The 13,186-nt window shown below is 49.8% G+C and overlaps 1 protein-coding gene across 16 annotated transcripts in view; it reads left to right on the top strand.

Annotated features, from left to right (window-relative positions):
• The window catches only part of Cacna1b (calcium voltage-gated channel subunit alpha1 B), a 174,868-nt gene that overhangs the window by 86,385 nt on the left and 75,297 nt on the right, over positions 1-13,186 (top strand). For 7 of the 16 annotated variants that reach the window (XM_029537094.1, XM_029537083.1, XM_029537087.1 and 4 more), the window contains exons 17-21: positions 1,160-1,227; positions 3,063-3,169; positions 5,993-6,055; positions 9,326-10,108; positions 10,920-11,137. In XM_029537094.1, coding sequence (XP_029392954.1) covers positions 1,160-1,227; positions 3,063-3,169; positions 5,993-6,055; positions 9,326-10,108; positions 10,920-11,137 — 1,239 coding nt within the window. The remainder of the gene's footprint in view (positions 1-1,159; positions 1,228-3,062; positions 3,170-5,992; positions 6,056-9,325; positions 10,109-10,919; positions 11,138-13,186) is intronic. The other 9 variants (XM_021193050.2, XM_021193049.2, XM_029537091.1 and 6 more) reach the window with 3 other exon arrangements.

Genomic DNA, 13,186 nt, shown 5'->3' with positions numbered 1-13,186 from the left:
GACCATGGCAACTCTATGAAAGAAAGCATTTCATTGGGACTGGCTTACCATTTCAGAGATTTAGTAAACTGTAGTGCTAGAGACGTAGCTAAGAGTTCTACATCTGGTCTGAAAGCCACAGGGCCGGAGACTCTGGACCTGGCTTAGGCTTCTGAAACTTCAAAGCCCACCTCTCAGTACACATATTCTCTAACAAGGCCACACCTTCTAATCTGTTCAAACAGAGCCACTCCCCAGTGACCCAAGTATTCAAATCCGTGAGCCTGTGGGGGCCATTCTTGTTCAAATCACCATATGCACTGTGTAACTGGCTTCCTTGTTACTAAAGAGTGCTGGCAAGACTTCATAGGGTTTCAGGATCTGTTCAGGGTGGGGTGTAGTACTGGGCACTCACTCTCCCACTTTCAGTGTGACTCAAGGGAACATGTTGAGGAACTGTGTCAAGAATTCACAATGAAACAAAGTAAAAAGAAGGGAGCTTGTGAGGCAGGGAAGTTTATGAGCCTAGGCTAGAAGCTGAGGCCTGGAAGGTGCTGCTCATACTTGGATTAGTATGTTGGATTGGGTCCTTTCACAGCCCCAGTAGGTGTGGCACATCCCTGGAGCCTATAAAGGCAGGGTGTATTTGTTTCAAGGCTTCTCATGCAGACTAGAACAGAGAAGAGCTGGGGATAAAGGAAACAGACTGGGAATCCTCTGAGGGGGCAAAGGCAAATTGATGAAGCCTGCTTCGAATCTTTGGTTCCACAGCATCATCCCTGGAGATCCCGAGTGAAGAAAAGAGTTCTCCCTCTGTCTCTCTGTCTCTGTCTCTGTCTCTGTCTCTGTCTGTCTCTCTGTCTGTCTCTCTGTCTCTGTCTCTGTCTCTGTCTCTCTCTCTCTCTCTCTCTGTGTGTGTGTAGTGTGTGTGTGTCTACTACAGAAGGTTGAGCCATGTGAAACTGTAGAGGGGCAATGCAGCTGGTGAGAACCAAGGCCGTGGGGGATGGGCCCTTGTATATCTGGGTACGCCAGGGCCCAGGATGGGCTGATGGTTTCAGGGGGGTAGAAGCTGGACACTAGTAGATGGAAGTTTCTGTCTTTCATGGACTACCGTGGTTGGATGATATGAGACAGTTTGTGGGGCAGAGGGCTGCCTTCCTTAGCTAGCGGCAACCAGACACCCTGCTGAACGTTTTCCTGGCCATTGCTGTGGACAACCTTGCCAATGCCCAGGAGTTGACCAAGGTATGTAAAACATCACCTGTAGCCAAGAAGGCACTAGAAAGTTTGGGACTCAGTACATGTTACTCTGGATAAACTTACAGAATCATGAGGAAAGTTAGCTCCTGGGTCAGAGTCCCTGTGAGTTTTCTCCAGGCTAATCTTCTCAAAGTCATGAAGAAAGATATATTAATTTGGGTTCTGGATACAGAGGATTGCCACAGAAGCAAGGAGGGATATGGTCATAAAGCTAGGTACATGTGTGCACAGACTCCCAGAGAAGATGTGGCTTTGGAAGGAAGAATGAATGGCAGGCTAGAGTGTGGGAGCACAGGAGGTACAGGCTGGACAGGACTACCTGTGTCACAGGAGTGCAGGCCCCCAGCGCATGTGTGTGATGAGGGCGAGAAGTGTTCCCAGACAAGATGGATGAGCGAGTCTTAGTAATGCCTGAAAGGGCAGCGAGAGGCTGCCTGGAGTGCCACCCTCGGATACACAGCTTGGCAGTGGTGATTCTGTCTGTGAACATCTGTGTCACAGCAGGACAGCTCCTTCTCTAGGAAGTTCCCAGCAGGGACCATTCAATATTCATTTCTTATCTCCAAGCCCAGTGGGGAATGTGATTATACATGTCTCTCTCTCTGGTTTCCCTGTAGAAGACAGAACCCCATCTCTAGCAGCCCTTAGTTCTGTGTCCAGCTACCTGCTAAATGGTGAGGCCACCTGCTGTCAGCCTTAGGCTCTCATTTTGATTCAAGTGCATGGAGGCTGCTACCAAGTACATTACAGATGTCTTATGTACGTGTGTGTGCCACGTCTCTGTGCGAGGTGCTCTGTGTTCTCTGATGCTCAAGTAAGCACCTGTGCACATCTCCCAAGTCTGATCTTAGCAGGCATTGCTTTCCTCATCTTGGGACTGGGGAACACAGGATTAGGTGTTTTGAAGAGAGTAGAGCTTATGCAGTGTAGTGGCCGTGAGCCTCCTTTGGCTTCTACTTAGTGCCTTCCCTTTCTGCATGTAGCTGTGCCTGAGGTCCTGGGCTCCCCTTTTGCTCTGATCTCTGGCTCCTGAGGACTCTGGAGTGCCACTAGCTGGCTTATTATTGTCTTCAGTCTAGCCAGTGCTGAATATTGCTATCTGGCTATGGCCAGATTCCTGGCTAGCTGTATGGGCTAGAGGAGCCCATGTATTTTCTAGAGCTATCCTTGGTGGTAGTATTTCTGGGACCATGTGAATTTGGCATACTAACAATATTAGTTCCTGTGCGGAAGTGCACTCGAGTCCTGATGTCTCTCCATGGGATCTGATTGGTTCTGGCAGAGAAACTCAAAGGTAGCATATGGTCCTGATGGGGACAGGGAAGAGCTTGGCACCTTGACCTTATTTCCAGCTTTGTAGGATAGGTCAGCTTTGTTAAGGTGGTTCAAGAGCTCCCAGAAGGACAGGGGAGTGGGAAAGGGACAAATTTGCTGTGGTGAGCCTGAGGTAGGTACAAAAAAGATATTCTGGTAGTGGCTTTGCACTGACCTGGGGATGATCAGGATGGGGTGTGCTACCAGTACAGACACGGGGCCATCAGCTCATGAACATGCTGGAGATGGCACAAGCTAGACAACACTAATGCAGGAATCCCAGATACTGATACTTCTAGCCACAGACTCAGGGAGGGAAGCCTTGACAGATACTAAGAGAACTCACCCTGGGTCACAATGCGCTCTGTCTACCCAGGACCTGGATGTTTGCTCCAGAGTATGGAGCGCAGAAGAGGCATAGAGGCATTAGGAAGAAGAACCGATAACCTCAGAGTGGCCAGTCAGGTTTTGACTTGAGAAGACTGTCAGTTTTGTTGTTCAAACAGGATGAAGAGGAGATGGAAGAAGCAGCCAATCAGAAACTTGCTCTTCAGAAGGCCAAAGAAGTAGCTGAAGTTAGCCCCATGTCTGCTGCCAATATCTCCATCGCTGCGTAAGGCTCCTAGGAATGGAATGTGGGTGGTTTGGGCAGCAGCAGAGCCCGTGTCCTCGGAACCCCTGCCCTGGCCAGGGCTGCTGAAAACACAGAATTCCTTTGAATCATGTTGAAAAGAGCCTGAGCAAAGGGCTCAGCTGAGCATGCTTTATGGCTTTTCCAGCCTGAACGTGGGCAGAGTGTGAGTGTGTGCCTTCATGTTGGGTGGGGTTAGCTGGGCTTCTGAGTCACTGGATGGTGTCTGGGTGGCCCTAGTGGGCCTATCTTTGCAAAGCCCTGGCAGGTGTCAGGAAAGCGAGGAGTCAGCATGTAGATTCTACACATAACTTTCCAAAAATGTACTTTGTGAGACAGACAAAAGGTTCTAGTGGCAGCCCAGCCACTTTCAAAGCCGTCTCTGCAGGTGTTTGGCAGGGAGGCATCTGTGATGAAAAAGGGCAAATGCACTCTTTGGAACCATCCTGTCTCCGTGTCATTCACCCAGGGACAGGGCACAGGGAAGTTTATAGAGGGTTAGGGGCTTTAGGGAAAGTTAGTGTTTAGGAGTCAGGAAAGTTGGGCACATGGCCTGGCCATAGGCAAATCTTGGGAGAAGTATACCCTGCTGGCATTGAGGCTGCACACTCTCTCTGCCACACTCTTTTCATAGGCTGGGCATGTGGCTTTGACTTAGCATCTTGTGGTGACTTATGCCTGCATTGCTGAATTATGTGTTGGAATTGGTTGGTTGTTAATGTTGATGTAGTGATTGTGTGTGTGTGTGTGTGTGTGTGTGTATGCCAGAAAATGGTTCTGTTCCTTCCCAGAGATCACCAGACAGTATTTTCAAGGATTTGTCTCTTAAGTCGAACAGAGAGCATTTGGCCTGGGAATTGTCAGTCAGAATGGCTGCAGCCCACAGGGACCAATACTGGGACCCAGGTGGGCTTAGGGTATGGCATCTGTTGTTTAGGTGGCTTGTGGAGTTCAGCTTACAAGCCTATCCCGTTGTTTCACTGTCTGGCTAGTTTAGTTGTTGATTAGTTGGGTAGTTTAATTCAATAATTTATCCTGAGTTGATGAGACCTGGCAGGCTGATTTCCTTCATCTGAGCTCTGTGAGCTGGTGATAGTCTGTTGCAGAAAGGACGGCAGGTAAGCATTTGGCATGATCGACTCCCAGCTTCATGTAGGCATGTAGTATGAAGTGATGCTCTTTTTAACACGTGTCTTCTCTGTAGTTTCTAGCTGTGAGCAGCTCCTACTGCCTCTGGGGCTTCTATTCCCAAGGGCTCTCCTTTCTGACTGATGCCTAGGGAAAAGAGTGTAGGGTCCTTCCACCACCCAGAAGAAACTGCCCAGGCCTTTCTTCCCTAACTGCTCTGCTTGGAGACACTGTTGCAGATGGCTGTGTCCCTGAGGATGGGAAAGCACAATAGTATTAAATTGGTTACTCAGGTTGAGTAGAGATTCTAGGGAGTTGGCCACACTGGGTGAGACCTTTCCCATGAGCATGGTGCCTGCTGAGTGAGAGAGCTGCTGCTGTTAAGACCTCTGAGGGCTCAGGAGCTGTGTGAGTTCCTGCCAGACTGGAGAGAATCAGACTGTCAAAACCTCTTGACTTGGCAGTTTCCCTCACAGCTGTGTCTTGTATCAGCACAGGAAGAAATCTCTTGGGGTGTTGTGTGACTGCAGAAGGACATTCAGCATGCATGGTGATTGAGGCCTTCTGCATGCTGGGTAGCATGACGGGATTTCAGAATTTCTGGAATGGGGTGCAGTCCCGTGCGGTTCCTCATGTTCCTGGGGGAGTCGGACACTATCTGTGGGGTATCTTCCTGCTTCTCTCTGCTGTGGTACCTCATTCTTACCTAGTTTCCTAGCACACACACACAGACTCTCACTCAAGTCTTATATACTCTCCCATTCACAACCTCACATGTCCTTACATTCATTCACAACCTAACACACTCACAATCTCACACACTCTCACACTTGTAGCCACTCTCACTGCAGCCCTGTGATATGCTGACATACCTGCTCACACTGGGGCTGTGTGAAGGTGAATGGGTTCCAGTTGACAGTGTGCAAATACCTTGGCCTTTAGAAAGGGGAGCTGGGGACCTACCCAGCCATCCCTGTGAAGCCGGTGTGGAGGGAAAGGGCTGTAAAGAGATTGGTGTTTTTGGAAAAACTTCTATACATCACTTGGAAATGGCTGCAATAACCACATGGAAGGTGGTGTGGTGACATAGCCTGATTCTTTCCTGGAGGGGTAATTGTGACTTGGAAGCCATGGGACTTAAGTCTGGGAACTGAGGGTCTGGGAGCAGAGATCAAGTCCTTACAAGGAAGACAGGTGGAATAGGTGGCAGGACCTGGGCAGCCCCATAGAGGAAGGCATTCTTTCTCCTGTATTTGCCATGTGCTCATCCAAGGCCAGCAGCTTCAGGTCAGTGTGCCCAGGACTTTGGGTGTAGGAGACTGTTGTAACTGCTATAGGGGTGGCTACTAACTCTTCGCAGACCACTCCTCCTTAGGGCAATGTGGGCGGGGCTGTGGTGATGCATGATCTCTGAGAGAACTATGTCTTGTCTTCCAGCCATGTAGGGTTTGCTGGTTCCCTTTAGCCTCACTTTTCTGCACACATGGAATTGGTTCTCAACTTCTCTTTAGCGCTGGTCTTGGCCAGTGCCTGTCTGGCAGATGCATCTCTAGCCTTCTGCCAGATGTGCACTGTAGCCCACACCTGCACTGATGTGGTGCCACATGTCACTCATGTCTTAGAACATTCTCTCTGGTTTTCTCACTCCTGTTTATGTTTTGTTTCTTGCATGTGCAGTTTTGTAAAGCAAACTCGAGGTACTGTATCTCGCAGCTCATCTGTCTCCAGCGTAAACTCACCGTGAGTGGTTCTGCTATGATTCCCCATCTGTGGCTCCATGATAACTATGTGCACACACCTTCCCTCCACTCCTGACTGCTTTCCCCCAAAGTCATTTGCTTCATGGACAGCTCCAGCCCAGCCTTCTGTAGGAATGGTGGGCATGTTCCCTGCTATCTCCAAGTCCTATGCACAGGCTCGGATTTTTCTGAGCTTGATCCTCCTCTCCCTTCTGGTCTCTGTCCTTTTGTTTGCTGTTTGTCTGTGTGCAGTCACTCCAGTGACTTGTATATATCTATTTCTTTGATAGGGTAGAGCTCTGTGGATTAAGGTCTTCTGTAGTTCTCATGAAGCCCTATGCACAGGGATGGCAGAGAAGGCTCTTGGGACCATTCCTCAGCTCTCCCTAATCCTTCCTTACATTGGGGAGAATGTGTCAGTTACTCTGAGGCAGCCTTTGTTTTAGCGTGAACAAAGCTTCTGCAGAACTTGTAGTAGGCTAGGGGGGAACCCAACAGACTCTAGGATGGGAACTGGGGGTCTGGAAGCAGGAATGGGTCTGGGTGCTCACAAGGAAGGAAAGTAAGGTGAGTAGCAGAACAAGCTAACCTCCTGGGGGGACACTAGCCTGGCTACTTGACCTGAGTAGCTCGTCCTGGGGAGTGTGCTCCTTCAAGGATAGAGTCAGCCCCTGTAAGTGACGGTCCCCACCCAAGCTCCTAGGAGAGGTGTTGCTCTGTCTTCTGCCAGTGGATCCTCATACTGGAGAGGGATGTTTGTAGTTGGGCCCTCCATGCCTTGTGCCTGCTTCGTGTGCCTTTTTGACAATGGCACGGGGTAACCTCAGCCTTCTCACAGGCGCGCGATGACCCTGATGTGTGACAGGGTGAGAAAGCCTGTTGGCTCCTCAGTGGTCCATATGGCAGGAGTGAGGCATCTGTGGTACATACTGGAGATGCCTCATTCTTCCTATAGCAGCCAGCTCTGCCCAGAGACCTCACAGTCTAAAATTCCTTTCTGAGCCTTGAGTGGTCCACAGAGCCTCAGCTGAGAGCCTCTCTCCTTCCAGATATGACAGTATAGCATCTATAACGTGGGAACAGGACATCATGAGAATCGTTCTTCCCCATTGGCTCTGTAGAGAGCCCTGTTAAATGTAGATTCTGCCTGAGTAGTGATGCCAGCCATATCGCAATATCGACAGTGGGCAGTTTGCCTTTCAAGAGAGGATCTTGAATTGCTTGTAGAGTTGGTAGCTATAATGAGCAGAAGTGGTGGAACAAAGCTTTAGAGACCTGGAAGGAGCCCACTGGTCTCTATGGGTTTGTGGGTCCCTAAAACCAATCTGGTGATAGTAGGTCCCAGAGCAGTGGGCTGGGGACTGTAGCAGCCTGAGGAGGTGAGTGGGTGGGGTGGCCCTGGCCCAGCAATTTGGTATTCTGTTTTATGTTTTGAGACCTAGTAATGCCCTTCATTCCCATGGACAGCCTGGTTCCTTTCTGTATTTGAGATAGTACTGGAGAGAGTCACACTAGGGCTGAGTGAACCCACTCCTGCCTATATCACAGAGCTGGAGCTTCAGGCCTTTGCACGAGCCTATTACCTCCATTGCCCATCTTGCCCAACTGTGATGCCAACCCTACCCAAAAGGCTCATTTGAGTCAGTTACCTCTCTCTGCTGATCAGAGGACTCAAGTCCAGGTCCATCCAGGTGCATTGGACTGATTGAAAGGCCCAAGGTAGTGAGCGGACATCAGCCGTCCCAGGATTCCTGAAGAAGGGTGCTTACCTTCAGGCCCTCTTCCATCTCTTACCTTTCGGTGTTGTACAAAGACGAGCTCTACTGGAGGCAAGGGAGCCCTGTGGGCATTGCAGGGCCTTTTTGGAGTAAAGATGGCATGGCTTTGCTGTCTCAGTGAGGACAAATAGCAACTGAGGTCCTGAACTAGCAGATGCTTCTTGCTGCCCTGTCAGCCTCATCTGAGAGCCTAGGGCAGGAGGCCTGGGCTCTGTTGTTCTTTAGCTTCTCCTCACCAGCACCCGGTGGGCTAAGGTTTGCTCTCCTGCTGCTTCCAATAGATGGGTTCCAGTGACTGGGTTGTTCTCTCAGGCCTAGTTTGCACCTGCATTGTAAGGCAGATGGAGTCTGACTGAGAGCTTGAGTGCTCCTCAGGCCCTTCTGCCCTGTATGCATATGAGCCTAATTCCACCAGTGACTTTCTGTGATCTCCAAATAGGTCTTGTCCTCTTTCTAGGCTCAGTGTCCACCCCTGTGAGGTGGGCACAGGAGAGAAGAACTTGTCCTTGAGGTGGTTATAAAGGATGTGTGAGGTGGGTGTGAACCCAGAGACTGGTGCCATGGCTGTCGTCAGTGGTACCACACTACCGCTAAGGTCACCCAGAAGCCTCCAGAGACCTGAAGATGAGGCTCTAGTCTCAGGTGTGGTTTCTACTGGGCAGAGGTGGAGCAGAGGCCACCTTTTTTTTGTGTGTGGTTTTATTCAGTTAAGAACCCAGAATAAAAAGGCTCCCTGTTTTGGATGTGGGAACAGATGTCTGGGCCAGTGATGTTTGAATGAAGACAAGGCTCTTCCTTGTTCAGTGAGGACTGAGCTAGGCTGCTGCCTGCCCCTGGTGCTGGAGGATTTCAGGAGTGTGTCTGATTCTGTCCTCTGGAGTAAAGTGTCCCCACAGAGCCAAGAGAAGAGAGGGCATTCTAGACCTGACTTGGGCTCCTGGTAGTTGGTTGAGCGAAATAGCGGCTCTTTCCAAGGGCTGCCTGGATGCTTCAAAATGCAGCAGAGGTTGTGTTTGCCCATGATAGGGCTTGCTCCTTTGGTAAGTGTCTCTAGGGAAATGTATGTTTGTGTGGCCCCTCCTGGGCCAGCTCCCAAGGGAGGCTGCAGGGGTGCCTCCTTCGGTCCTTCTCCATTTGTAAGCTGGTCTTTCCTTCCCACTGACTAGCTGCCCATCTACCTTGAAATTCTGTTTACCCACTCACGCTGGTACCTGGCATCTCCACAGCCTTGCCGTCCTACTTGAGTGGCAGCTAGGGCCCATCACCAGACTGTTACTCCTGTCAGCTGGCCTGTCCAGGACACTGACAGGAGAAGCTGAACTATACCTCACCTCTGGGTATTCTTCCCCTAATTTGTAACACTGTTGGGGTCTTTAAGGTTCTAGTCACCTCTCCTTCCCTGTCCCCATATCCTTCCATCGCTTGTGTTCATCTGCGGCTTCCCTGTGAGGCAGACATAAGTGTTGGTGACACTCATGACAGTCTCCCTGCAGCAGGCAGCAGAACTCGGCCAAGGCGCGCTCAGTATGGGAGCAGCGGGCCAGTCAGCTAAGGCTCCAGAATCTGCGTGCCAGCTGTGAGGCATTGTACAGCGAGATGGACCCTGAGGAGCGCCTGCGTTATGCCAGCACGCGCCACGTGAGGCCAGATATGAAGACACACATGGACCGACCCCTAGTGGTGGAGCCTGGTCGGGATGGCTTGCGGGGACCCGTTGGGAGCAAGTCAAAGCCTGAAGGCACGGAGGCCACTGAAAGCACTGACCTACCACGCCGGCACCACCGGCATCGTGATAGGGACAAGACCTCAGCCACAGCACCTGCTGGAGGCGAACCGGACAGGACAGACTGCTCAAAGGCCGAAAGCACGGAGACCGGGACCCGGGAGGAACGTGCGCGTCCTCGTCGAAGTCACAGCAAGGAGGCTCCAGGGGCTGACACGCAAGTGCGCTGTGAGCGCAGTAGGCGTCACCACCGGCGCGGCTCCCCGGAGGAGGCCACTGAACGGGAACCTCGGCGCCACCGTGCCCACCGGCATGCACAGGACTCAAGCAAGGAGGGCACTGCGCCGGTGCTTGTACCCAAGGGTGAGCGACGAGCAAGACACCGAGGCCCACGCACGGGCCCACGTGAGGCAGAGAACAACGAGGAGCCCACACGCAGGCACCGTGCAAGGCATAAGGTGCCACCCACACTGCAGCCCCCAGAGAGGGAGGCTGCAGAGAAGGAGACCAACGTGGTGGAAGGGGATAAGGAAACCCGAAATCATCAGCCCAAGTATGTAAGATGTCCCAATGGGGAATGGGGTGTGCGGAGGGGCGGGGCGGGTGTTAGGAGCCCTTATGCAAGTAGGGAAAGGTACAGGTGACTGCCAGGCTGCTCCTGTTGTCACAACTCCCACTCTCTCTCTCTCTCTACACACACACACATACACACACACTCCCAATTCTTCCCTTGGTAAACTTCCTTGTGTGCTAGTGACACCCAGGGAGGGACTTAGGGAGACTGGAGATATTATGAACACATTGACCGGGGAAGACCAGTGAACCCAGGAGAAGAAAAGAATTGTACTGAAAGGGAGGATGCTGGGAAAAGAGAAACAAGTAAAGGTGCTAACTCAGTTTACCAAAACGAAACAGAGGGTGCTGGCCAGATTTTGGCTGTCACTCTTGAAGAGGCCTGGAAATCAGAGGTCACCAGTGACCTATCTCTATGGCTCTGGTGGTGACCTAGAGATAGAGTCAGTCACAGCTGGCGGTCATTGTTAGGGATCAGTCTAGCTGAGCACTGTCTCTGTGTCTAGAAGTCTGTTGGGCCTTGCCTGCAGGGATCCTGGCAGGGTGTCCAAGGCCTGCTTTGGATTGTTTCAGTTGATCCATAGACTCTAATACCAACAGTTAAACACAGATGGGTCAGCTCCATACCTTCCTTTTAGCCGTTTTGGCAGGGTAAGTGTGCAGGGAGACAGAAACCGGTCAGAACAGCAGGAGAGCATGTAGCCCAGGGTTTACTGGCCTTGTGTAAAGGGATAGCCCTAAGGAACTGGGTTTCACATACTGCATCAGACTAATGAGCATTCTGGTTTCAGGGGACCTCACTGTGACCTGGAGGCCATTGCAGTGACAGGTGTGGGCCCTTTGCACATGCTGCCCAGCACCTGTCTCCAGAAAGTGGACGAGCAACCAGAGGATGCAGACAACCAGCGTAATGTTACCCGGATGGGCAGTCAGCCCTCAGATCCCAGCACCACTGTGCATGTCCCAGTGACACTGACAGGCCCTTCTGGGGAGACCCCTGTAGTTCCCAGTGAGTATCTCCCTCGAACCAGTGGCAGGCCCAGCTACCTCAGTCCTTGGCGCTCAGTGTTAATGGTTGGGGATCCAGCTGGCTTCTCTGACTTTCTCCCAGTAGGAGAGAAAGTTCTTTGCTGTCAGTATCAGCCCTTTGGTATCTCTTGGCTTTCTGTTGCTTCAGAGGCAGATCAATGTTGAATACCTTTGTCCCTCTTCCTAAAAATGCTTTCATGCTGCTATCTTATGTCAGGCTCAGTGTCAGAGTGGCCAGAAAGACCACAAGGTTCATCTTTCGTTGCTTGACAAGTGTTGGGAAGGACTGGTGCTAGAGTAGGAAGACAGGCAGAACTGTCATCTACCTGCTCACACACTCCTGGAATCTTACCTCCACTTCTACCGCCATCTTTGTCTGACTTGTTTTTTCTTCCCTTATATGCTCCAGTGTGTATGCAACCAGGAAGGAGCATGCGGTAAGAGCTCAGTGAATCTGCCATGTAGTGAGTGACAGATGTGGTCCTCACAGGGATGATGTTAGAATGGAAAGCACACCAAGAAGCCTTCCAGGGAGAGAGGCAGGACCTGCAGAAGGCCAGGGAAGCACTGAGCTCTGACATAGGCCACGTGACACATGTAAGTCATGAACAATCACATGCAGTCACTCACACACTTTGTAAGCAGTGCAAGGTGCTGACTTCTGACTGCTTAGCCATCGGTTTCTGTGAGTTCCTCTGAGGAAACATGATCTTGGCCATTCTTGTTTCACTTGTCCTGTGCCCAAGTGAGTCTGTCTTCCCAGCCTCCTCCCTCATTTCTCTTTAGAGTAGCCTGAGACTGAGCCCAGGGACGCTGTTGGCACTTTGTTTACACTTGGCCTACCATGCAGGTGACCACAGACCTTTTATCAGAGCACATAGATTTTCAAGTTGGCTTAAAAAAAAAAAAAGAAAGAAAACAAACTTTATCGTTATAGAATTTTATGGCTTGGTAGTTCATTTCTTACTACATTAAATGTCCACTGGCTGGAACTTTATCCATCTACATTTTGGAGGATATTCAAGTTAGTTCCAGTTTTAATAGTTATGAACAGACGGGCATGTTTGGGGTTTATATTGATGTACTTCTGTGAGCGCATATGTAAGCATAACTGTGGAGTTGTGTGTGGGTAAGACTGTTTAGATTCGTAGGACACTGCGATCTGTCTTCAGTGTGGCTGGACTGCTTTAGCAATGAGTGAAGTGCTTATTGCTGTGCATCTTTACTGACTTTGTTGTTACCAGTGGTTTGGACTTTAGTTGTTCTAATGAAATGTATAGTAGAGTTTGTTTAAACTTGCAACTTCCTAATGAAATATGATTTTGAGTATTTTTTATTATGTATACTTGACATTTATACACCTTTGGTGAGGTTTTTATTCAGGTCTTTTGCCTATTTTTAATTGATTTGTGTAATAATCATTAACTTTCTCTATATACATGTATATATATATATATATATATATATATATATCTTATATGTGTATATATATATGTGTTATTTTTAATTTTCACCTATGTGTGTAAGTGTTTTCCTTTTATGTATACTTTTGCATCATGTTTGTGTCTGCTACTGGAGGAATCAGAACAGATAGGACTGGCGTTACAGATGGTCATAGGCTGCCATGGGGGTGCTGGCTCCTGAACCCAGGCTCTGCAAGAGCAGGAAGTGCTCTTAACTACTGAACCATCTCTCCAGCCCCTCTGTGTTTTTCACAGACATCGTTTTTTCAAATGTATTTTGTATTTCTCCTAGGTTCTGGCTTGGAGTTTCAGTTTCTGAATGCCTGGTATGTTTTGTTCTTTGTTTTCTTCCTAAGACAAGATCTTACAGTGTAGCTCTGGCGGTGACCTCTGCCCTCTGAGTGCCCAAATCTGAGGCGTTCATTGCCAGACATGTGCTCTGTCTGGCATTCTAGATTGTTGATTTTGGGGGTTAATCTGATGTTTGTTACAGCCTCTCTCAGAAGAAGAAATCTAGGCTATTGAGTTTTTAAAGTTTTTTTTTTTTTTTTTTTTTTTTTTTTTTT

This window comes from Mus pahari, chromosome 3 (assembly GCF_900095145.1).
Source record: "Mus pahari chromosome 3, PAHARI_EIJ_v1.1, whole genome shotgun sequence".
In the NCBI taxonomy this organism is placed as follows: Eukaryota; Metazoa; Chordata; class Mammalia; order Rodentia; family Muridae; genus Mus; species Mus pahari.
This window is presented reverse-complemented; position numbering and strand designations above follow the sequence as displayed.